The 26,812-nt window shown below is 38.2% G+C and overlaps 2 protein-coding genes across 8 annotated transcripts in view; one reads left to right on the top strand and one right to left on the bottom strand.

Moving 5' to 3' along the window:
- Positions 1-2,086: 2,086 nt before the first annotated feature.
- LOC105839874 (mitochondrial uncoupling protein 2) lies at positions 2,087-15,245 on the top strand. Of its 2 annotated transcripts, none has more exons than XM_012686484.3 (6): positions 2,087-2,251; positions 7,282-7,785; positions 7,936-8,051; positions 10,736-10,845; positions 12,513-12,728; positions 12,882-15,245. In XM_012686484.3, the coding sequence occupies exons 2-6, from the start codon at positions 7,666-7,668 to the stop codon at positions 13,265-13,267; spliced, it is 948 nt and encodes a 315-aa protein (XP_012541938.1). In that variant the 5' UTR covers positions 2,087-2,251; positions 7,282-7,665; the 3' UTR covers positions 13,268-15,245. The 2 variants fall into 2 exon arrangements, with proteins under 2 accessions (XP_012541938.1, XP_036139557.1); XM_036283664.1 differs by lacking the exon at positions 2,087-2,251 and adding an exon at positions 3,662-6,829.
- Positions 14,833-26,812, bottom strand: part of LOC105839872 (cytosolic carboxypeptidase 1) — a 31,333-nt gene continuing 19,353 nt past the window's right edge. For 3 of the 6 annotated variants that reach the window (XM_012686481.3, XM_028193411.2, XM_012686480.2), the window contains 5 exons: positions 17,280-17,532; positions 16,829-16,953; positions 16,181-16,333; positions 15,768-15,911; positions 15,421-15,507 (listed from right to left, as the gene is read on the bottom strand). In XM_012686481.3, the coding sequence (XP_012541935.2) occupies positions 15,800-15,911; positions 16,181-16,333; positions 16,829-16,953; positions 17,280-17,532 (643 nt within the window). In that variant the 3' untranslated portion in view covers positions 15,421-15,507; positions 15,768-15,799. Of the gene's footprint in view, positions 15,508-15,767; positions 15,912-16,180; positions 16,334-16,828; positions 16,954-17,279; positions 17,533-26,812 lie in introns of those variants that run through there. The other 3 variants (XM_012686477.3, XM_028193412.1, XM_012686482.3) reach the window with 3 other exon arrangements.

Here is a 26,812-nt window from a genome sequence, read left to right as displayed (position 1 = left end):
AATGCATTATTTTTTAAATAAATTTTAACTTTTATTTTTTGAATTTTTTTGAGAATCAAGAAATAAAAAATTATATTTTTATATAGCGCGTTAGTTGGTTCAAGTTATTAAAAGAATATCGAGAATTAAGAGATACGATAGTTAAAATAAGTAATAAAAAGTTAACAATTATTGTTATGGCAATAAAATTAAAAATTATTTCAATATTTTTATGTTTGAGCAACATAAGCTCATATGAAAATGTTTGGTATGACTAAAGAATAATATAAAGATAATAAATTCTATTATTGAAAAGTCAAAGTACAAGATAGATGATGTTACATATAACTCCGATTCGATTAATTGGGATTAGATAAGCAGTTCTTGAATGAAAATATTTTATATATAACTTATTGTTGTATAAAGATAAAGATATATATATTCGAGTAAATTTTGTTATATACAGTTATACTTACATGATCATATATAAATCGTTATGTTAAATATGAAATTTATGTCTTTATTTGACCATATATGATCATATCTGACTTCATATTATGTTATATAATTGTGCATAATTGTATATGATCATGTTTAAACATATCTTTTATATATTATATTAGATTTATATATTACATAGTCTTGCATAATTATATAAATAATTATGTATAAGTTGATATTATCATACTCGTAAATACTCAGTCTTTTATCCGAGGAATATATGGAAGGCGGGGGTGGATGGGAGCGTCCCAGATGCGCACAATGTAAAACGGACAGCACCAATTAGATTACTGCTTTAGTTAAAGTTAGAATAAATTAAATAAAATTTCATTGATGGTGTCCGTTTTACACTGTGTGCATCTGGGACTCACTCGACAGAATGTACTATATAGGTTTTTGATTATTTTATTTTACACACACACACACACACACACACATACTAAAAAGATTATTTTTGTTTTAATGTTAAATAACTTATTATTTGTTAATAAAAAAAATTGTACAATGGATAAATTAAAGGATTCGTGCTTTTAAAAGTTATAATCTGCGTTTATGTGTTGTTTTTAATTTCGTGGAACTTTGCAAAATTTACTAAAAATTTTAAGATTTGATGCATCTCTATTTATATCTGACAGCTTTGTAAATAATCAGTAAGTTATGTAATTATAAAGTATCGCTCTTGTAGTAAGTTGCTCGTTAAAGAATATATGTCTTGATAGTGTATGTCCCCATATATGTATATCCCCCTATAGATTTCATAATCTTTTTTCCCTCAGTAAATTGTTAAGTATGTTCATTATGAATATTCGAAGAACTTTTACTTATAATTAACATGATTAATAGAACTTTATGTTTGACAAGAATTATGTTACATAAATATTTGCTAAGTTATTTCTATAAAACAAAATGGTAATTTATAACCCTTTTCTCTCCTCTAATCACATTTATATATGTTAAAATAGTAAGTGCGATATATTTTAAATATACTTATAATTTACATTATAAATGTGTGCTTTTTACATATCTTGTGCAATAGATAAAATAAGTTTATTTCACGAGAAGACAGACAAATGTAAAAACCAAACATTAAAAAACACCGATAAACGCAAAAATATAATTACAGTTTCATTCTTTATTTCTGTATTATCTGTCAAAGTAACACAATGTTATTACACAAGAATTTGAGTTGCGCAACGTTACGAGTATAGATTATGCTGCGCCTGTCATTATTGTTTAAAGCCTTTAAAATACAAACAGCTGACGTCACGAAATGTCATTAAATGTATTTAACTTTGTCGCCTAAATTAGAAATTAAATACGCGAAACAGATGACCCGTTTAATTTAATTAAGCTTTATGTATTTAAGCGGAAAATTTTTTTTATTTCTTTTTAAATTGTCCTTTTCTTTTTTGTTTTTCCTTTTCTAATTTCTTTTTTCTTTTGTGTGTTTTTTTCGTTTTTTTTTTAATAGAAAGTAAATTTGCTACCAAACGTTGATCTTTAACTATGACGCAGCTTCCTCAACAAACCCTTTCGTAGAGGGGGTGCAAACTCGCCCCCGCGCCATCTGACCGATCGTGACCGCCATCGCGCTTCTAGAAATTATCGATTTCCGCAAGCTCCGCGTTCCTTGGTGGAAAATGACGCCGTAAACGACTATTCATTGGGCGGCTTCGACTTTGATCTTCCTCCATTGGCCGACGAACCGGTATAAACGTTGCTCACTCGCAACTCCTTTCAGTTGTGTTTTTACCCATTCACTGTACACTTGGTAAGTGACTCGTGATTTTTATTCTCTTGTAATTCATGATATTTTACAATTTGTTAATCCGCAAACGCCGCGCAATCAAACGGTGTACACCGGCTATTTTCATTTCCATTTGCATGTTTTCATTTGCATTTTATTTCCTTCATCAAGCCCGAATCATCTTCTCCTCATTTTTTAAAACAATATTACTATTTATCAATGTGTATTAAATGTGCTAGCCGGAAGTCATCTTTTCATTACCACCATGCATCTCGGCAGATTCGTCATATTTTACAATGCTTTCGAATTATTATGACACGCGTTTACAATAAAGCTAGCTATCGAAGTAACGCGATTATTGCATCAATGATACGCTGTGTGTATGTGTGTACAACGTGGGCGAATGTTTGGCACATTCTATCTTTATCAAAAGATTCAACCATTTGGTAGAAAATCAATGTCAACTGGCATCCAAATTATGAATGTCATTCCGCGCAGATCGTAGCGAACCTACAAAACACGTCAGCTGATTGAATGTAACAATACAAATCGATTTGCAATGCAGATGCATTGTGCAGTGACTTTTTGCGCAAACATGACTGCTTCGATCATGTAGGCATCTATTAGATATTTCAGTTGTATGTGTAGGATAAACTTGGTTACAAATTTTTATTTTTTTTATTTTTTTAATAGCATTTATATATTACATTTTCGAAGCTTAAAGCGCGTAATACTATTGAGTATTAAAGTGAAAATATTCAATGGAAATTTTATATTACCAAAATATTGAAACATGAGCATCTTTGACTTTTACAGAAAAATATTCTATAGGCTGTAGTATTATAGGACAGTTAGCCATATATATTTTATAAACTTAACACATTTTTTAAAATAATGAAAAATTTATAATTTTACATATTTAGTTTTATTGCCACATATTTAATTTTAATTTGATTTAAAATTTGTTTTTTTTAACTATAAAAAGCAATTTTTGAAATAGAATTTTTACCCATAAATAAATAAAATACATGTATTAGCATATAAATAAACAAAAAGAACTTGTTAACAAGTTATGATTATGACAGCTTAATTGTAATTTATTTAATGTTCTGGCAATTTTTAATGAACACGTAAAAAACTTTGCGGGTAGTCAAAAGTAAAAACATGATATATTTACAATATTTTAAATATGCATAAATTACTGTAAATATCAATGTCTAAAAGTGACCACGAGAACATTACTTAATCATAATATTACTTAAAAATTATTGAAAAAATTATAGTCTATGGCCATCTTTTTCGATATGATCCTCCGAGAAAAAAAAGTTTCATATAAAAACATAAATATGAAATATGTCCATATATGTTTACACTAGTTTATTTATTTTTTTTTTTTTTTGTAAAAGTTCTGTTTGATATAAAAAAATAATAGTTATACTGAAAAGACAGAAACTACTTAAAAATTAATTTTTGCATTGCTTCTTTTAAAAAAGCTAAGTATGAAAAAGTGTCCATATATAATCATATATATTCCGGAATTCCAGAAACATTTTTCCCGGGCCTAGTTTACCCTAATAAAAAAACAGTGATATAATTTTATAAATGCAGTATGCTACTGACTCCATTAAAAAAAAATGTTGATAACGTCGATTAACAGATGATAATGCAATTAATATGCAATATTGATCCTTTCTCTAGAATGTTACTTGTAATTAGAAATTCTAAAAAATTTTTTAAAAACTCAATTCTGATTCTATTAATGCCTATCAGCTCGTCACAATTTAATATTGTTGTTTAAAATGTGTAATAACAGTTGAAAAATAGCACATCCTCGGTTAATTACAATTAGCGATGACTGACATTATTGATATATGCAAACATACAGAAATTGAATCACCGGACGCGGCCTACGGTGTCACAAGTTATAAACGAGAGAACGGTTCCCACGCACCAACCGGCATTTAAATTCGCGTAAAAAATATATGTCCGCGAGTCAGCGGTTTTCCGAGCGATTTAACGAGATGCGAACGCTGGAACGAACGAGGAAGCGGGGTGTCGTTTCACGCGAAGCAGAGATGCGCAACGAATTTGCGACGCAAGTCAGTAACTTACGTTGTTGATTCCGCTAAACGCCCACCCCACGATATATGGCAAATAAGCTACTTTCGCGTGCAATTTTCGTTTTACTTTGTCACACACATGTCGTAACATAATCTATCGATCGTGATTCTCACGACGATAAAGTTTGAAGCGCTCGAAGCGAGGGAATTGTCCGAAAAATAATGCATGAGCTCGAACTTGACTTGCTGTGACCTAGACCGAAATAATCTTACAATTAGATTACGTCAAGCAACGTTCCGGCATAAAGAAAATTTCGACACAATTGTAAGAGTTTTGAGAAAGTAAAGAAAAAAAAAAAAGATTAAACGTATTAGAATTAAAGAAATAATTATATGCATATTATAATTATTATGTATCACGTAATAACGATTTTGATCAATTTTATGTTGAAGAACAATGGCTGCGTTCAGCAGAAAAAGCAGCTTTGCAACTGTTGTAAAATTCTTCAACACTACTGGTTTATACGTTTGGATCTAACAGGAACTAAGAGCAAGGACCAATCGTGTTGAAGAATTTTACAACAGTTGCAAAGCTGCTTTTTCTGCTGAACGCAGCCAATGTCGACAGTACTTCGCCATTCTTTCCGTATGAGTACATTATTACGCAATTTTCTGTCAACGCGACAAAAACAATCGATACAAAGCCTTTCGTTTCATACTATCGTTGTATTCTCGCAAAAGGATATCGCGCATAAGACTTCCATGTTTCTCGAAGGCTATCCTGACATGTTTGAAAGAACACAAGGGAATGATTAATATTTTAATTCCTTCTTAAAAGTATATAAAAATAATTTTTTATAACAAGAAGTACAGACTACTAAGAAATATAGTGCGGTTAAAGAAACGCAATTAACTTATAAAATATTATTTTATTGATAAAAATTGCAACTTACTTTTTGAAATTATTATCAGTAAACTATTCAGCTTACAAGAGCATTCTCTCTCTCTCTCTCTCTCTCTCTCTCTCTCTCTCTCTCTCTCTCCCCCTCCCCCTCTCTTTCTCTCGGTCCTATATCGTTGAATCATTTCCGGATTACAAAATCCAAACGTCTAACACACAAGAAAAAGAAAACTAATCTTCCATTTAATAATTTTAATAATTTTCAAATTTTTTACAAAATTGTAAAACTAATAAAAATCATTTCGGTCACCGAAAAACAACGTATGTATAAAGTGTTAAATATCGTGGCGAAAATAGATAATCTTGAAATATAAAACAATTTCTAGACAAAGTTTTTGTAAATTTTATGAAGTTATGTCCAAATTACAGTGAAAATTGAAAATATATAGCCCGCGTGATGGCAGCTGCAGGGATTTGAGATAAAGCTTATTTTACAATTCAATACTCGCAGTGACAAACGCATGTGACGTAGTGGAGGCACGGCATCAACGCGACGCCTTCGTCACGCATCGAAAATAATTCAAACATGGACTTTGTACCGCGTTCTTTACGAGCTCGGCGACGTTCATTCTCTCGCGATACGAGTTTGTCTTGTTGGTAGATTTTAAGACGCACAAGAGCATGAGATGTGATTGTTGGACTATGTACTGAAACTTTCAATTTGTTTGTTACGTAAATTGCTTTAACAGGATTTGATCAATCAGATAGCATATATAATTCATTTACAAAATTAAAGCAATAGATAGAACGTCTGCTGATCCCTGAACACACAATGCCTGTCTCTCCCAAGTTTGCGTTTAAAAAAAATGAGGAAGCTTAAAGTCCGCAGATCGTTTCCTCAATTGACCGAATACAGAGAATATACTGCATACACACAGATGCATTAATTTCTTCCGTATAATTGCTTGTTTAAGTTCAATAACGGATCAACCAGTCGCGTTTAATATTCAATAGACGCCGGTCCGCAAAGTAAAACGATCGGACAAAGTCTGCGAGTCGCGCTACGTCGCGTTCTCTGAACTCGGAATCCTACTCTCTCCGTTTATTTAGTCTATACTCATCCATATTTATCAATAATTTATACCGCGATAGCGAGTATATGATATATGCTATCGTATTAGCATTGCGATTTCCGATTACTTTTGCGGTCCCTCGTGTCAGGTTGCAGCCAAGCAGCAGCACAAACGATGCCGAGCCGATAGAAATGACCAACAACATATCGAAATGTGTCATTAAAGCGTCGAGATGTTAATCATTACAATCGCGAATTAAGACGTTTTCCGAGCCTCTCCTCCCGATATTGGCAAGTCACCAGAGCCGGCCAAAGTTCTCTCCCTCGTCCACGGCGTTCTATTTCGGTGTCCGGCCGTGCCGTGGCCAAGATTCCTTCTTTCGGGGGGGAGGGAGGGAGAGAGGGGAGAAACTACGATAAGCCCGGCATTACAACGCAATCGGTGCATGGGAAACCCGGCCGTTGTCAAACGTAATTGGGATAAGGCACACGTGATAACGACGCGACGACGGCGGAGACGAAGGCGGATCTGTCGCCCGCATATATTATTGATCACGAAGCGATTACCGGTACGTTACGTCGCTACGATGGCCACGATACCTTGGATCCTCGTCCAAGATATTTCGGGATCTCATCGCGTGATGCGTGTGGCGGTCCGCGATAAGAACGCGATAGTAACATTCACGCCACGCGTGCATTATCAGTGGATTTTCGACGCCGATCAATGGTCGCGAGACGCACCGGCTCGTTCAATGGTCGTTTTGATACTCGATAAAACGCGCATCCGAGTGGCGTTACCTTCGGTCTCGCGATTACGCCGCGGTACACTTTTTGTGCTTATCAGTCGCTTCACTTCGCGGAAAACGCGCCATGGCACCCACTCTCTCTCGCGGGATAAAAGTAGCGGCTGTCAGCTTCGCGGCGACAGTCAATCGCGTTCGTCCCCGAGCCGATTGTTCCTCGCACAAAAAAAAAAAAGAAGAAGAAATCGTACGAGTTCTTTGGCATCGTTTGTTTGCAGGAGAATAGTATGTATAAAGAAGTTCACCATCGGGAAATCAAACACGAGTGCTCGCGATCGGGATTACTCCACGCGTATCCCGATCACTTCAGGGAGCCGTGTCTCTAAGACCTCCAATTGGATTCATGAGTATCTGAAGGTTCCTGTCCTCTGGTAGGACTTGTATATAGTGTACATAGAATCGCTTGCCTAAAAGAAAAAAAAAAAAGGATCCCGCTGGAAGGGAACGAGCGAGCTCTACGAGGGATTTCTACCGTCGAGCGGAGAGAAATCAGCGGAAATTTATTTAAAAATCCTCCACGAGACGCACACCTTTAGCAACGCGCAGTGACAAGGGGAAGAGAGATCTTGAAAGAGAAAAAGTGTGACCGAACAGCAGAAATCATGAAGCCGGGAACATCGGACAATTTTCCACTTGGCGTGAAGTTACTTACCGCGGGGACCGCGGCCTGCATCGCCGATATAGCCACTTTTCCTTTGGACACCGCCAAAGTCAGAATGCAGGTAATAATAATAAAGTAATGGCAATTGTGGTCGGCTTATATTCTTGTATTTTTTCAAAATAATTGCCTGGTTATCTTTTTTCCGTTTTCTCATTTTCCATTTCGAAAATCGAATTGTTTCTTTCACAATCGAAGTGTGATTTTTTTCAAGATTGCGGGGGAAGGCCAAGCCCTATTACTATCGGCGGAAGGATCGGTCCTTGCAGTAAGAAGCCAGCCGGGATTGTTCCAGACTATGGCAAACATCGTCAGATATGAAGGCGCAAGGTACGTTTGTTATTTTAATAATAATTTTAAAAAAGAATGGTAGGTAAAACAGTTTTATTTGCGCTATTAATATTTGTATATAATTTTTAAGAAGTATATAGAAAACTTGTGAGTGCAGGGCTTTCTCTTGCCTAAAAATAACAATTAATTTTAATTAAACTTGTTAAGTAATTAAAACTTGTACTTACAATTAGAAAAGATTTATGAAGCAATCATTTATTGATACAATAACTATTTCATATACAATTATCTATCTGAAATGCGATATTCTTCGTAATACACAGTTTTTTGTTTTGACGTGTGCCAAATCAAGTTAATTGATTTTTGGTTAGTAAATTAGATGTATGAAATACATCAGTTAACAGTTCCAATTACAGAACGGGATTTTAATTTAAACTTGCAAATTAAATGTTTTACATACAAATAATAAAAATGTAGATCATTTTTTACAATCTTTAATTTGTTTTATTTTATAAAATGTAAAAGCGCTTTTTCAACCATTGTTGATATTTAAGAAAAAAAGTAAAAATCTTTAATAATTATTTTTAATAATTTCTCTAATAAGTTCTCCAAACATTTCATTAATATTTCCTTGAAATTATGATATTTGTAGTAAATTATATTTAGTACATGCAATAACCTACATTGAAAACATACAATAATATACATTTGATTATGTCGACAACAATTAAGATTATATATTTTTATCTTGTATACTTAAAAATTTTTTTTTTAATTTACGGTTTATTTGTTATATATAATCATTTTTTTAAATTATATATATGTATATTGTTTACTCACTAACTTTTTTAAATGTTTGACTGATAAATTTACATAAATTAATTAAAATTATTTTATTCTTAAATAACGAAACGTAATTGGAACCATTATCTTGCAATAAATATTAACAAATCTGTTTGAATGTAACGCATAACTTAAAAATTTTAATATATAACCACAAATTATGTTCGACTAAAATATGAAAAGATGCTTGTTCAAGTTTTTTTATTCCTTGCATAATTTGATTATATGTATTTATCTGTTACAATAAATGTTTAGCATGTTTACTATATTATCGCTATTATGTAACCATGTCAGAGTGGCCTTATTTAAGCATTACGACGTATATCGATTTACTTGTTTAACTGTCCTTTTTATCCTTGTGATATGGAAAGTAAAGATCGATGAGAAAATGTTTACGACTATTACGTATTATTATCGACATTTTATTCGATATATCTGGCACATATCCGTACAATGACAATACTGCTGAGAAATTTTTCTAGTACGTTGCGATTAATCTTTGAATAAAATTAAAATATGATTTTAATTTTGCCCTTCGATTAGATGCCATGGACAAATGTTCGCGTACATTGAATAATTTATGTGCAAGCAAAATAAGCAAATAAATATAACTAACTTTCAAGGATTACGCATTATATTCGACGAAGGTCGAAATATGTATATGGAACAAGATAAGCGTAATAAATCTTGTCGATGGCATTTCTATCGATTTCTCTTATCGTTTTATTATTTTTACAAATAATTATTTTTATTTTTATCTTGTACGCGCGGATTGTCTTTTGTGTCTTTGTTTCGTTCATGTTACTGCTCGTCGCAAAATTGGCGCATTATTCTGTTTTGTTTTTCTCATGTAAAATGTTTATAAATTTATACCTAACAATTTCTGTAAAAAAAAGAATTTATAATACGACTGATACGAACGGATACGTGATATTTCGCGTAAACTTTTTTGTATGTCGCACAAAATGTCACGAAGTTTCTTCCTATCATCCGATAGCTATCGCTCACCGATGAACTGCTTATAAAATTTCACGCGCACGCACGAAAGACAATCCGCTTATCCCTTTCACACATCTCTCCTTCCGTGACACTTTTCTCTTAAGTTCTCACGTAGTTTCTCTCCTTTCTTTCTCAGTTTCTCTTTCTTTTGGTTTGATTTTATTTACTTTGCCTATATAGCAACGACTTACTTTTCCTCTTGCCGGTGTCTTCTTACTTGTCTGAGTTTTTTAATCGCGATTAAAATTCATGGCTAACTAATGATGATGCACACACGGAGAAAATTTTTTCTTAAAATTTACCCTCAAAATTTGCTAATTATGAGATAATGTGTCCTTGAGAAATTTTACTGTACTTTTTAATCAAATTTAGTATACTTTTAGTAAATTTTACTAAAAATATAATAAATTTTACTATACTTTTAGTAAATTTTACTAAAAAGTATAGTCAAATTCCTTGAGGTTACACATCCTCCCACAATTATCAAATTTTGAAGGTAAATTTTAAGAGAAAATTCTCTCCGTGCACTCTCTCTTGATTAGTACTTGGTTTTCTCGAGCCGCTTCTCTTTTCTCTCGCGCGCCTTCGAACTGTAAATAGCTTTATGAGCAAATAGCATTGACTTTTGCCAAAGCATTAAATGCCTAGAATATTTATTGTACAAATACAAAAAAGAAAAGGGGTATGAAATCGTGTGGATAGTTGGAAGAGAAAAAAAAGGAAATTGCGCAATATTGCGCGTAAAAGGAAAGATAATATTAAAAAGAGAAATTGTGAAACAGAGAGAGAGAGAAAAAGAGAAATGTGTGACCAAAGATGCCCTGGAGATGGGTTTGAGGGTGAATTGTGAGGGCGGTGAGCTTGAGCGAGGGTGGTTACAGGAGCCTGTACGGAGGTCTATCCGCGGGACTCCAGAGACAGATGTGTTTCGCCAGCATACGGTTGGGCCTCTACGACAGCGTGAAGTCACTCTACGCTGGAATCTTCGACGGTACATCCAACAAACTCCTAACTTTTTCATAATATATCTTCCATGATATATATAACAATAGTCGTGCGCGTTTATATAAATATGTGGACAACAAAGTGTCCAGAAAGCTCGGGACCATACTTATAGAACATGTTAATGAAATCGAGCAAGTATGAAAAAAAGTTTATATAAATTTATCTCCAAATATATACTTTATTGAAAAGTTATAAACGTTTAAGGATTTTTCTAATAATTGTTATAATAATTATAAGAAATGTTCAAAAATTATTCCCTCTGCAAGAATATAGGCTTTTATTTGTCGAATTAGACTGTCAAATTTTTTTCCACCAATATTCCTCGAACATTTATTGTGATTATTATTGTAATTGATGAAAATCTCTGAATGTTTATTACTTTTTAATAAAGCATTTCGCCGACATAAATTTTTGTTAACGTTGTCTCTTGGTTATTTTAATAACTATGTTGAGAACATTGAACTTTGATGCTAAAAGAATACAGACTTTCATAAGTTTGATACATGGATTAGATTGTTTGGAATGTTGGAAATACATTCTTCCTCATTCTCGTCTACATTATCAAAGCTAAAAGAAGAAGAAAGATTAATTGAAAGAAAAATAAATTAACAGTCAGAAAATGAAAATGGAAGAACAAAAAGATTGAATATATAAAATAAGGGCGAGAACTCGAACATATCTCTTGACTTTTACTTACTTTATTGGACAATCGTGAGATTATTATATATTTATGCATTTTTCCACTCTTACATTTATAGAAAAATTTTAATTCGTCAAAATGACTTTTAAACTGTTAGTTTTTTTGCAAATTTTTCGTTGCAAATGTATTTGTTTGAATATAACAAATTAAAATAATTCATCTTTGACAAATCGCTGAGACATTTCTCAAATCTTAATCAGATGTTTATAATCTTACGATTCAATCGATCGCTATGCCTACCTTTTTGATTATTTTTCGACATCGTCAGAGTTTTTAATTTTATGATTCTTTCAAAATTGTTAAAAACGTATAAAAAAATTAAATTATAGAATTTTGTAAATTATTATCATATTTAAAACATTTTTCTTTCTTATTTTAGATTAAGATCCTGGACTTTCACATATGTGTATATTTCCGATAATTCATTCAGAATATTAATTATACATAAAATTTATATTAAAATTATTTTAGACGATGTATTGTAATTTAAATCTATTTTGAATATAAGTTGGGCATATCCATCGGTAATGCCGTGGGAAAATGAGATAGAATGAATTTATACGGAAACTTTATAATCTGTAAATTTAAAATAAAATCCCGATATTATATTTTTTCTATTTCTACACAAAATTGATCGCATTCGTGATTATTATCCTGATTTGATCAATGAGAAGGTTTTTATTTTCAAGATTAGCGATATTTATTCTCAATAATAATTTATTATTCGTAATTAATATCAAAAGGGAGTCAAAGTGACTCTGAGAAACTTGCCAACGTTTGTGAATAAAGATATCTCATATTGATCTTATTGGACAACAAATTGAAGAACAAATTTGAGACAATAAAAAGTGATGGGCGTGCAATCCGCGTCCATCCTATCTCACTTCTAAATTATCCGTCGGATTCTCCCTCTGACGGTCGCAACCCTTCATCATGCGCCTTTATTTCAACAGGTAACAATAAAAGCGGTACCTCGATGAACGTCGGCGTACGTGTCGCCGCGGGAATTACGACGGGCGCTTTGGCGGTGATGATCGCTCAGCCGACCGACGTCGTCAAGATCCGCATGCAGGCTGGAAATATCGGGCGATCAACAGTGAGATATAGCTCCACTCTGCAAGCGTACAGGAGTATCGCCAGTGGAGAAGGCGTGAAAGGTCTTTGGAAAGGTGAGCCCTTCCATGGAATTTTGTTCAATTCTAAGTGCTACTTTTTTCATTAGTAAAATTTCGTAATTGCTAAAGCAGTAGATGAGGTAAAATAAAACATTCTGTTAATATCGTGGAAAGTAATCTAAGCGTTTATTGTTTTGTCGCGCGCAGGAACCATACCGAATATCTCGCGGAACGCCATCGTAAACGTGGCGGAGATAGTCTGTTACGATATCATCAAGGATCTCATCCTGGCTAGCGGTTACCTTCACGACGGGATACCGTGCCACCTGACCGCCGCGACGGCCGCGGGACTCTGCACCACCCTGGCGGCGAGTCCCGTGGACGTCATAAAGACACGTTACATGAACAGCCCCACCGGCGAGTACAAGGGCGCGATCGACTGCGCCGTCAAGACCTTCGCCCAGGAAGGTTCGAGCGCGTTCTACAAGGGCTTCGTACCGAGTTTCTACCGGCTTGTATCCTGGAACATCGTACTGTGGGTGACATACGAGCAGATTAAGTTGCACATGAAGAAGGTTTACGGCACGGAGTGAGGTCTTCAGTCTACCGAGTCCGATTGTTCTGCCGAAACGGCGCGAAAATCGGTATAATCCATTGTAATCTCTTTTGAGTTACCTCATCACTACTTCTGTAGAAGATTAACGTTTGTCTAGATAAAACCGAGTCAAACGTAGATGCACCGGAAAATCGGTATTCGTACAATGCAACTATAGCTGATGCTGATCAATCTTCTTATTACTGCTTCTTTTTCATTTGTTTTTCTAAATGTGCGCGATGTTTATCAAATCACTCAATGATAGATTAAGCATTGATCAACAAAAATTATTTGCATCGATGGAAATAGCCATTAGCACTATAAGAACGAGACTAAAACTACGGTTGGCATCTGCTTTAGTTTTCAGTTAAATGTGCAAATACGCGCTTACGCCAATAGAAACCGTCAGGATTTTTTGACAATTTATAATATATTTAGATTGCGTCAGCTTTATATATATATATATATATATATATATATATATATATATATAATAAGGTGTTAAATCATTTCTCGATAAGATGGATTATATACGATGATTTCAAATCATTAACGCGCCAGACAATAATGCGATTGAAGTTCATTCCGATATATTTGCTTAAATCTAAATAGAGTCTCATGAACTGTGATCACAGATTAACGAATTTTCTTTTTAGCGTCATTTTAATTAACTGATTCGTAGACATAAGGCGCAATTTGTTGCATGTACAACATAATCTTGATTCAGTCAATTAACGTTATTTAGGGCACAATGTATATTGTAAGTTACTCGACAAATTGTTCAAACTACATTGTTATGCATAATTCAGCCTACGAAAAGCAGTACTGAACATCCTCTTTTACGAAACAATTTTTTATATAGACGTATTTGTTATTTATTTTGAACTACAATCATTGTTAACTTTTACAAGATGACGATGCAATTTGACATCCGCGCGACACATGCGTATCGTCGAATTTCGATGAACAATAACTATTTCTTATCTTATAATGATGTACATATACGAGTATAGTGTACAAATACTACATGACTGAGCAATTAATTGGACACAATTATGTGTCTATCAAGAATTAGATCTATCTGTAAAAAAAAATTGCTATAGATAATAAAGAAATGTTATTAAAAAGTAATACGTACAACGTCCATAAATTCTGCAAATATGAAGATATATGAAATGTCGGATGTAATACTTTCTCCGCCTTTATAATTTGAATACTGATATTAACATAATACGTTGCCATGTTTCATATTTAAATTTAACTACTAAAAAATTGTACTATTACTTGATACAGAAAATTATTTATTCTAACATTATTCAGCATATTTACGGATTCCACGCACATTATTGTAAATTGACTTATTAATTTTTTAAGATCATTAAAACAGCTTATTGACTTTCTAAATTCTTCATTATCGTCTAGATGTACGGCACGTGTCTACTAACAGTCAAAATTTGCAAAATTACAATTGTCATTACATTGATACATGTAAAGATTGAAAACTGAATCTAGGTAATCGCTTAGAAAATCTTAAGACGAGACTTCATGAATATTTACAGGAAATTACCACTCGTTAACATTTATTTTCTATATTTATATTATCATTCATTATGAGTACAAAGTATAGAGCGAGGTATCGTATTAAGGAATGATACAGCTCCCTTATTTTTCGTATTCTCTGAACCTGCTTTCTTTTAGAGATTATTCAAATTTCCCAAAAATATACAAAGTTTTCTAGATGTCATTGTTTTCGAGCTAAATAACTGTACGCGGTCATACTAACTTAAATAGTTGTTAAGTTGTTAAGTAGTCTCGCATGTTAAATCTATAGCAAACATAATCTCGTTTACCACGGAATTTAAGCAAAATATTGATTTTCGAGATATGTACAAATAGACTTTACAATATGTAAAGTGTTTTTATAGAGAATAGCTTTAAATGTTTGTTAACAATGTTTAAATAAATATTGTTTTTGAGATATCTGTCTTTGTAAAGCACTAGTTTGTACTGTGTCATTTTATTCAGAATGAAAATAATTTGTGTTATGTTTAAAATTCGAAAGTGCAGGAGAGTAAGTATTCGTAATGAATTTTATTTATTATTGAAATAGCTGTTCTGATACTTGACTAGAGTGCAGTCCCTTAAGTCTCGAAATCGGAATCATTGGCTTCACTACTGCAAGATACATCGTTGTCCATGCATCCCAATTCTGCGGTAATATCGTTTCCCTCAGAAATTCTGAAAAAAGTAACAAGTATATACAATTAACAAGAAACATATTGAATGATAACCGAATTGTTGATTAACTCGAAGAGTAATGAATATATAAATCAAGTGACCGTTCTTTTCACTTACTGACTCTTATCGTTAGTTTACAGAAACATATTAGTTTGATCAATAATGGGGGGGGGGGAGGGAGAAAGGGCAACATGATGATAACTTAGTGAAAGCGTTAAATTAGTAATATGCACACACGGATGGTCACACACAAATCTTGCCTTATAATACAATTGTCTAATTATCTTGTTTGCTAAGAAAGAGCCGTGGTATGATGTATAGCGTGTTTATCTTGAATACATTTCGGTATCTTCCGTGAGTTTCGTAAAACACACATTCTCGGACAACAGGCTTGCTCTGTTGATCTACGTTCAATAACACATCAATCTGTAGAAATCTTTTATTCTAACCCGTAGAGAATTACAATTAAAAAAAAATTATTTTCTTCGAAAATGATGATCTTAGAAAATAATTTGCAGATTAAATATTAGATACAAAGACTAGAGACACATTTCCCTTCCCGATATTTTGCATTTTTTCTTTTAACAGATATTTTATTTCAATCAGTCTCAAAAAAGTTATACTTAATAATTTATTTTTCTGTACGAAAACTGAATCATATCTTTACACGTACTTTCCAATAGCCCAATCGTCACCGTCATCCGTCATCATATATAAAGCTTGACAGAAATCTCTCCCAATGGCTTTGAGGTGTTCTGTGTCGAGATGTAGTCCCGTCAATGCGCCTTGATCGCATCCACAAAAACTGCTTTCCATCGTGTAGCTTCTGTTCAAATAAAACATTAAGTAGTGCGGTGTCGGCATATTCTTCCGATTATAATTCAACGTTGTCCAATAATAAAAAATTTTTTTCTTAGAATTTTTATATGAGTTCGAACACTTTTTGGAAATGCCGAGAAAGTTTATATTTTTTTTTTTTTTTTAGAATTTGTAATATATGTGTAAATTTTTGGAATATTCTAAGATTTCTACAAACAAGATATCTCATTGTATAATTTCTAAAAAGTACTTTCAACAGATTTTATAAATGACATTTTATCAATAATTATCGAAACGTTTTGAAAAGTTGTATAAAATTATTCAGAAATTTTGAAAAATAATTTTAATTTTAATATTAATTGCAAAATGACGTGCGATTTAAGTAGACGAGAGAATCCTTTTTTTTTCGCGGAACACGCGTAACCTCGATCTTGCTACACGAAATCTCATTGCGAGCCAGATCTCAATCTGCCCATACGTACACAGCCGGCACGGCGTTTACCTCGGAACACCCAACTGCCGCCATACAGCGACCCTGGCGGTGGATTCCTTGTTCCTTTCGACCTTGAAGGAGCAAAGCGGCAGAGCGAAAGCCGGCGAGGTCCTCTGCATGAGATGCGGTAACATCTGATATAGAAAGAGAGTCGCAAAGATTACGAGATCGCATTCGGCGAGGCTCTGGACGAGAATCAAGGACCGAGAGGAGAAACGTTTTCTCGGAGCACTTTCTCGGTAACTAATGACATTAAATGTGGCGAGGCGACGCGCGAAACGAATCGGCGGCTGTCAGCGAGTAATTGCTCGTGCAAATCGAAAACGTTCACGTTGAAAGGACGGTCGCTGAAAGTGATAAACGTCCGGCGGGTCGGCCCGGTGGCAGGTAAACGGTAGGATAAATGATCGGCCGCGCGCGCGCGCGATCTAAAAATATTACCTAGCCTCGATTCCCTTACCAAATACTGCACCGGCTGGTCCGGTTTCGCCCTGTCCGCGGCGCTCCAGGAACCCGACCTTGAACAACCGAACAGAAACACGTTCTTCCTCCGCGAGTGGCCGTGGTAGTCGACGAAAACGTGGGGCGGCCTCTGCAGCACCCTGGCGCAATATTCCATCAGGCCCTTGGTGTGATAGATCACCGGATGATAGATCCGATTGGGATTGCTCCAGCGTCGGTTCAGGTCCTCGTTCGTCAGACCGTATCGGTTGCTGCCGACAACGAAGATCACAGAATCATAAAGAGACTATACGACGAGGGAGCTGAGAGGAATCGACACCGGTTCACCCGGGCGCTCTCCGCAACGTCCATTCGGCGTCCGACGACGCGATCGTTAAAACACAAAAATGCTATATTTCTAACAACGCGAGCCATTCCTCGTACGGATCCACTCGTAAACTCGTGTCAGGTATCTCGCGGACTGGAAATTCCGAGCTAGCCCTTCCCGATGCGACCGTATATCTCTCACTCGTTTTTACGGGCTTTGCCCCGTTTCAATATTCACCGCACGCGGGTTCCGAACGACTTCGTAATGAGATCATTTTAACGTCCCGGAGCGTTTGCGCTGCGCGAGAATATCGGAAATATTTATGTCCCCCTCCCCCCCCTCCCTCTCTCTTTCTCTCTCTGTCTCGGGAGAGGTAATCTGCGAGCATTATTTATTAACCAATTCCCTAAGACGCTCGTTTAGATTCGCGGCATAAAGTATATCCGGCAATTCCCTTTAAATGTATCTGCATATGCAGAAGCGCGGATTACGCAACGGCGCAGCCGTTCGATTCGTCACGATTGCGATCATCGGCGATCGAAAAGCGGAGGGGACCTCCGCGCGAGAGATCATTTTCATTTAAGGATTCAGCCGCAGTTAGAAGGACGTTTCCGGCGGCCGGAAACCGAGTCGGAGGAAGCGACGCCTTCGCGTCGCGCATAGCTAATAGCCCCAGCGGGGCACGGCAGGTGACAGCCGTTGAAGATCGTCGCGCCTGAATTATAGCTCTGTCGTCTTGCCGGCGACGTACTTGTCATTTTGCACTAATAAGTATAATATAATCTTGATCTTTATCAATAACGAAATGCCTCTTCTTTTTTTTCGAGCTGCGCCGAAGTAACACGACAAAGTGCACAAATGTTTGTCGACGCGTTTCGTCAGAGTTCCACGAAAGGGCATTGGGGAGTCGATTTAGACATTTTTCGACGGATATCTTTAGCCTCTGTTAATTAGCGCAGCGCGCAAGGCTTGTTTATTTATATTTAACCGCAATTTAAACCGCGAAAGTACAAGACGAGAGCTGCCGTTCATATGCCGGCGCGCTGACGGTGTACGCTTGATGGTGTCCCGCCGCGCGCCCGCGAGAGAGAGAGAGAGAGAGAGAGAGAGAGAGAGAGAGAGAGAGGACGTTCACCGGCGCGCCACGTCCGCAGAAGCCGCCTGCGAAAGAGGACAGTCATTCGAGATAATAGATCTCATCATACGCATGCAACGCCAAAAAAGCGGTCGCACCGCGCACGTTTCAGAACGCGCACCGAAACGAAATCACGCCGAGAAGCGCAATGCTTCGTCAGGTAATGCCATTAAGAACATTCAACATCTGACGGGCGAGAGCATTGCATCCGCGAACGAGTCTCCCCGACGGGGACTCCCCCCGTTCCGTAGGTCTAGAGATCCGAGATAAGATTTGCACGCGAAAATCCCTCCCCGAAATTAAACTCATAATCAGAAAGATGCAGGTTTCAACATTAACCAGATCGGGTGTTCCAACTTCTCGTCAAACTCATTTATCAGGTAAATATGTCTATCTATATCGATTCAATTCGAATTCCAACTATTTGCACGCCTCTAGTGGATAATAACAATTATACATTTAAATTTCTACAATGCTGTCGTTTAATAATTGTTCCGCAGTTTCCGAACGTTGGAAATCTTTTCGACGATGCGTGTCTAATGTAGAAGGGACTCGCGATGAGTCACGTGTTTGGAAACGATAATTGAATGACTATACAATGAGAGTGTCGCTTTTATTAATCGTTTCATATAATGGCTAGTATCAGTCTCTTCGTGTCGGCTGGCAATGTCAATGACTTCGAGGTGAGAACCTTGACTGCGAACTTCTCTCACCTCCGTGAAGGAGAGATCCTGTACAAATTACACGTAACCGACCGTTCGTCTCGGACTTGCTCCGTGTCAAACGTTCAAAGGATACCGCTTTTACGTTACGTGATACCGCGAGTATTTTATAAACGATCGGATACTCGCGAATCCTCCTTCGTACAACTGAAACTGCCTGTCTGAGTTTTTCGATTGAAGATTCGGTCGATCGTCGCCGTTGATGCTCTAATTGATTATAAGCGTAAGCCGTAGATTCAAATTGTTGATACAAACACGCCAATCTCGGGATTCTCCGAAGTATAATAATCGATGTTAGACTTGCACTAATTTTGCCTTTCCGCCCATTAAGCTTCGCACTCGCGTTACGACCTCCGCGTAAGCGAGGCATAAATCTAGTCGTAGAAAAGTAACGCGCGGCAAGAACGGGCGCATACAAAAAAGGGCCAGTAAGATATCGGAGATCGCGAGAATTCTCGGAATGGCCGGCGGAACAAAATCGAAGAAGAGACGAGCGGAAACGAGAACTCGCGGTCCGTTCTTGCGATCGTAAAGCGAAATCCTCTCCTCCTTGGGAACTTGTGCTTTCCTATGGGCCTTCTTCTGCGTATCGTGTATTTCTTCCGTGAACTTTACTACCATCATGTCCGCTCGCATCTATCTCCGTCGTCCCCTCTTGTGTATGCCTACGGTCTAGCAGCATTTTCTCCGAGGTTATCCCGGGGTTTGATCGTGCAGCAGCCGCCAGCGGATGTTTCCCCTCCCCCCCCTCCCCCCTCCCCCCTTCACGACTTCACGTTTCCACGTCTTTAAATCTCGCGCTCTCATGAACGCGATTTTGTCGCGGGAACGCGTCGCGTCGCGTTTCGTAACACGTTGCCAGCATCGTTACACACGCAAAAGTGCATAACATCCTGATATATATCATAGATGTCATAAACACCTTCGTATTACGAAAGCGCTAAAGAAAGCGTATTATACCTGTGAACGTTTTATATATAAAATTATATGGTACAAAAATAACTAGCATATAAGAGAATTAGCTAGCGTCTGAGGAAACTGCGAATTCGATAAAAGATAGATAAAGTTTTCAGCGAACAAGTTGAACGATCTGCATAACGATTCTCTTCGGTCGGTCATTCCCCGATACATCTAGCTTAATCAACGGCAACATCGAGAGGCTATTGCGAGCGTTAATTGGAAAAGGACGGCAACCTGTTTGCCTGTTTACGATACTAAAAATACCGCAAATACGTCGGTCGTAACGAGATTCGACATCGTCATCTCCAGCGTTCCAGCGTTATTCGGAGGTACGCGAGGCATCTAATCGAGGATCGAGCCGGGTATGCTGGACGCGCAAACACGCGTCCCCAGGTGCAATCATGGCGTTGCGCTGGTGGAGGAAACCGAATGACGATTCTCTCGCAATCGTCGTGTAAGGACTAACTGCACATTAGAATATTCGTGACCGGTCTCGATTTGCATTCCTCTTCCGACCCAAGGTCTCCGGCCGGAGTCGACCCTTTTTCTACGGACGGCAAAGGGCGAGCAAATCCATTCGCTTCTTCTATGCCTTCCCACCCCTCTCTCCCTCCTTCCCTCCCTCTCTCTCTCTCTCTCTCTCCCTCGTCAACCGTTTCTCCGAAGGCACTCGTCTCGTCTCCCACTAAAATGTGCGCCGACGCGATTTTCTCTCGCGAGGAACAAAATGCGCCGCTTCCTCGCGGGGTTTTTGCGAGTGCGAGCGAAATTCTAAGCGCCGAGAGTGTTTTCCAAAGTGTTTTCTCAAGATGTCGATATGAAATGACATTACAAACACACGCAGGATGTCTAATGCAAATGGCTGGAGATTCTCATGATGGAATCTCCAATAAATTATTCTAGAAATAGACCGACCAGATAGCACGGTCGTTTTTAATAGAGATTCATGGATTAAATGATTCGACGATATATTAGCCACTTTTATCCGTCTTCCTCATTCTCTCTAATTCGAGAGACGTGATATTACATAGAACTGAAGCGACTGCACTCCGAGGCAGCACGACGGTCACGAGATTCTCTCTCTCTCTCTCTCTCTCTCTCTCTCTCTCTTTGCTGTTGATTAATCTTCTTAGGGCAGCTGAGTGTCCACACGATTTGCAATTTCCGGTCATACTGTTATCGGACGATCACTGATAAAACTGGTAGGTATCAAAAAGAACTGCCATTCGTAAAATTATACTGCTCTTACCGGTTCTTCCTACGCGATCCTACCCCTGCCCCCCTCCCTCTGCCTCCTGTCTGAGTTCAATCAATTCTAACGATACAAAACGCGAAGTGAAATAAAAATTTCAAAGATATTGTGTTGTAATTTTTAATTAAATTTAATTTATTGCGTACCTACAATATTATATTTAAAATATACGGTGCAAATAATAAAAAATTAACATCGTTGTAAAGCACAGCAATAACTATCAGTTAATCAGTCAATGAAATAGTACGTAAAAAACACACACACACACACTACATATATATAAAATTACATTTATTGCACCAAAAAGAAAACCCATATTGCATGCAATTATCAGCACACAGTCGCACACGCAGAAAGAAAAATGCGGTAATGCGATGTACTGAAAAGAAAATTACACTTCATTCCGCGCAATTGCCTGAATACATAGGAATAAATCTGGTATTAAGCTGATCACGCTTTACCAGGGCACTTTGTTGCGTACGTCGCGTCGCGTACGTCCAATCTGCATATGTAAGGATAATGGTGCGCGCTGCCGCGTGTAAATTATTTTTACATGCCCGGCATGAGAGCGCGTGAATACCTCGTGAATACGTACTCGCGCGTGTAGAGGGATATTTTTCTCGGGAGGCAAAAAATCCCGCCACTGCCATAGCCGTACGTAACGAGCTGGCGGATCGTGTTAAAACCTTCAGGGGGGCAAACCTCTTCACCTCGACCCCGTAATCGCAAGCGAGTTCAGGTTCACGGTTTCAGGTTCTAGGTCGTCCTCTCTTAAACCCCAGGCACGTAACCGCAACAAGGGCGTGAGTAAAGCGGCCGTGGCAACGCGGAATGATCAACTTTTCCGAATAATTCGCGATCTCTATGGCTCGCTATTACGCCTCATTCGAGTGTTCCGTCATTAATTGCGTCCGTCGCGCATTGAGAGAAAAAAGGAAGAAAGGGGAAAAAAAAAGAATGAGGAGACCGGCGCATCGATAACGCATTCAATCGCGCCCGTGATATTACGTATTCCACGCATGATTCCACCACGTCACATTCCGTGCGGCTGCTATGATTTCATTATATCCCGCGAGAAACGAACTGTCTAAATATATCCAGCGAGAGAGAGAGACAGCGTCTACATAATAAGATACGCGGGTACGTAATCGATGAACCGTGCTCCGGAGAACTACGATCGGTAGTCGAAGGGGATGTTCTCAACTTGGAGCCTCCATACCCCGCCTCCCGTCTTCTACATAATGATTGATTATCCGGACAATGTAGTTATGCAAGGAAAAACGAGACGCCAAACGCTGTTTCACGGTTGCGATCTCCCGTCATGCAAGGTTTGAGTAAAACTTGGAGTAAAAATCCAATACTCTCCTGTAATTACATGTCTACGTTTACACTTTCCAAGATTACATTTTATCCGTTTTACCATTTTGTCGTAATATAAAAATGAAAAAATAAGTTTTATTTTTTACAATTCTTGGATTTTTTTAATATAAAGAGAAAAACTTTTGTTTATAACATTTTGAAGCAAATAAAAGAGAAATTGTTAACCATTGTCACATTATACTGTTGCTAATTTTCAACTGAAAGAGATTAACAAATTATAATAACAAATGAAAACTTTCAAATGTTACTATCATGCTCGGCAAACCGGTAACATTGATGTTGGGCATATAAATTCCTCCGAATATATATATGTCGTATGAACCGCCACTCATCAAATTACTTGTTAATATATTGTACAATTTCTGACGAAAAGAGTTACGTTGCATCGTAAAAGTATTTGAAGGACTAAAATCAGTAGGTGAGAGTCACTGTTTTAAAACTCTGCAAAAAAAAAAAAAGAGTAAATCCGTAAGCTGTTTTGGCACTAACTGAATTATGGTTCCCAAAGAGTGAACCATAAAAAAGTGTGCAAGGTCGTGCGGCCCTTTCGTACTATGAAGTCGCTCGGCCACTCCCGCACACATTTATAATTGGAGATTCTTTCGGCATAGAACCGAATTCTATAAATACTCCCGCCTTTTGGTACCTTATCCCCCCCGGCTGTCGAGTCGATTCCCTTCCTCGACGTTGCTTCACTATTTCTGAGAATCGAATACGGAAAGATGTATCCAGCTATTGTCAAAGACGGTATTCGCAGAATTGTTATAAATTTTTTTGCAAATTAGTATATGTGTGGTAAAATATGTAAAATATCAAAATTATCGATCTCTCTTCGAATTTGTAGGAAGAATATCATTTCGAAATTTGTTTCGTCGATTTATTATCCGTTTGCCTGAAATTCATCCCTTGTCGCGGAGAAAATTTATAGATGCGCCTAAAACTCTCCGTGTTCCCTCAATCAATCGCGAAATACCGCATGAGGATCACTGTCCTAGAGGTATCAAAATGGAGGAGCAAACGCCGACGATGCCTTCGGGGCAGTATGGCTCCTCCGATCGTCTCGGTCCGAGGCTGTTCGCGAGGTAAAACCGAGAGTTCCGTACACATAGAAAAAAGGAGAGGAAGAGAAACGCGCTCTCGGGGCAGAGAGACGAAGGGGGTAGCGGTAAGAGCAACAGGGGCGGTGGGGTCCGGACGAGAAAAAGATGAGAAGAGATGCGAGGAAGGGAAAGAAGAGGACCTTACATAGCGATTGCTGGCAGGGCTTGAAATAGACCTCGGCAAGAATCTCCCTGTGGCATCCTGCTCCTCGCCTCTCCTCAACTTTCCTGTTCCAGCCGCCTTCCACTCTTCTTCCTCTTGGTCGCCGCTGACCGCCGCTGGCCGCCGCGGCGTACCCCGTCTTCGCTTTTGTTTTAGCAAAAAAAGACCAAGTCCCTTGGCGCGGCTGTGAGAAGTTGTTCCTAGCGTCTCCCTCGCATGGAGCGGATCAAGCGAAAGGGGGGAGGAGGAGGAGGAGGAAGAAGAAGAAGAAGAAGGAGAAGAAGGAAAAGACGAAGATGAAGAAGAAAATGAAACGAGAGAGAAAAGTAATGGTAAGGGAGAACAGAAGGACGAGGAGACAACGTGATGGTAATAGTGGTGGTGGTGGTAGAGAATCGCTTGTTTATCCAGTACACCGAGCTTCTGCTTTCGTCTCACCTATCACTATATAGAGAAGAGAACCCTTACCCCGTAAGCCTCATCGGACCTAAGTACACTCGAGCGAACGCGATGCATTCCCACGGGAATACCGCGATGGAAACCCAACCTGTTAAACTGACCTATACCAAGGTACCGGAACGTGGAACGTGACTTACGCCGCAAGGTATAAGCCCGAGCGTTCACGATACGCACAGAAAATCTGAACAAAGTTACCGCAACCGAATATCCTATTTTCTCTTGGAATCGTGAATCTACAATTTAAGCGCAAAAATTGATTAATAATTTTATTGCAATGCCTCATCTCGGTATTAAAGAAAAGACGTGTCACGGTAATACGAGGAATACGATGAATCTTCCTCGGTCGAGGGAGAATATCGGTTCTCTCTCTAGTAAAAACACTCTTCTCCGTTGATAAGATCCACAAGATCGCGTCCTGTATCAGGACGCGTTTAATGAAGTAGTCGCTACGAAGGGAATTGCGAAACGCCTCTCCGGCCGATTCATCTGCATTCCTGAATCGCGCGGTCCACGAAGGAAACCGTCAACGGCGCGCTACCCTGTCATTAAGCTCGCGGCACGGCATCCTCCCGTGCAAGAGCTGCACTGCAAGCGAACGTTGCGCGGAGAGAGAAAGAGAGAAAGAGGGAGATAGAGACATAAATAGAGAGACGGTTTCCGTTGTGCGGTAGGTCTTGGATGTCACGCAAGGTCCTTTTTGCTCACGATCGCCCGCACAGTGAGCCACGTACCAGAAATAACATGACGCGTATCTGATCATTGATCCGATGATTCCGCTGTACCAGGCAGAATCCTCGCGAGAGCGATAATACCGTCGTGTACGACGACGAGGGAGAGAGAGGGGCCGAGATACAAGGGGAATGGATCGGGAGACGCGCTGCGTTTTCTTTTCGGAACGTATAGAGATGCGTTCGGTTCGTCTCGTACCCGTTTCGATATTGTGAACGAACGACGAGCCAATATTCACTCGCGATATATCCCAAGAACAGGTGGATCGATCCCCCGGATCAGACGAGAACACGTGGACAGAAATGAAGCCTGCCTTGAAACGCGAATCTTTTTGCGATCCGCGTTATCGATATGGACTCGCGCCGATTTATTCGATACCGATTACAGTTTCATTGTAACAGAAACAAGTAGAAATATATTTAAATAACATAATCAAATATTTAAACATTTTTTGCACGGCTCTGGTTAAAAGATGAAGAGTCTTCGCTGCGAGAAATATTATAGAAAGAATATGTACTAAATATGTAATTAAATAAACAAATCGAAACAAAAGAAAAAAACTGAAAATGAAACGCAAATAATAAATAAATGCAAACAAAACTTCCTCGTATTAAACTGCCCACGTCGAGATAAACGTCAAATTTTAATAACAAACCTAAAGTTCGGGAGAGTCTTGTCGACGTTTCAGGGACAAACGTTTCAAACGCTCGACAACAATGATGAAATAAAATTTCAATTACCGAAATATCCGACACGAAATATCGTGGTCCCGAAAAAAGCGTCGGCATTTCGCGTGCATTAAGATTGCGAAATATCTCTCTCTCGAGAGAGAGACGAGATAGCTCGCAAGGAATACGTAGATCGATGACTCTCTCGCCGATCGATCAACGACGACCAAATGAAACGCAGGACACACGAGGAATGCGATAACTCGTTAACCTGTGGCGACCGAGGTGACGCGTTCCACGATACAATCTCGTATCGTTAATCATCCGAAAGCTTAATTGAGACGAGCCCGGTAGCCCTCGCACGCGCCGCACCGCGATATCTGCGATGCGTATGCGTGTTACCGCGTGGTCACGCGTCGGTGAGCTAGAATTCCATTCGGGGCTTGCGATGACGATGCGCGCTCCGAAAGAGATAAGGAGCGCCGGGAGAACAGGACGGCGCCAAAGGACGCGAGGAAAGCGCCCAGTTGAAGCACGCGTGACGCTCTCCTTTGATTCTGTCGAATAAGAGTGCGTTCGGGGAGACGCTATTAGAGCTACCAGCATCAGTCTATCTTCATTACTCATTAAAAGTAGAACAAGGATAGACTGATGCT

The sequence above is a fragment of the Monomorium pharaonis genome, chromosome 3 (assembly GCF_013373865.1).
Source record: "Monomorium pharaonis isolate MP-MQ-018 chromosome 3, ASM1337386v2, whole genome shotgun sequence".
NCBI lineage: Eukaryota > Metazoa > Arthropoda > Insecta > Hymenoptera > Formicidae > Monomorium > Monomorium pharaonis.
Note: the sequence above shows the minus strand (reverse complement) of the source record. Positions and strands in the feature narration are given on the sequence as shown.

Excerpts from the sequence above, each read along its gene's own strand:
- LOC105839874 (XM_012686484.3), top strand. The coding sequence starts at position 7,666 with ATGAAGCCGGGAACATCGGACAATTTTCCACTTGGCGTGAAGTTACTT. Across the intron at positions 8,052-10,735 it reads GTCAGATATGAAGGCGCAAG|GAGCCTGTACGGAGGTCTAT; the intron begins GTACGTTTGTTA and ends GGGTGGTTACAG. Across the intron at positions 12,729-12,881 it reads CGTGAAAGGTCTTTGGAAAG|GAACCATACCGAATATCTCG; the intron begins GTGAGCCCTTCC and ends TGTCGCGCGCAG.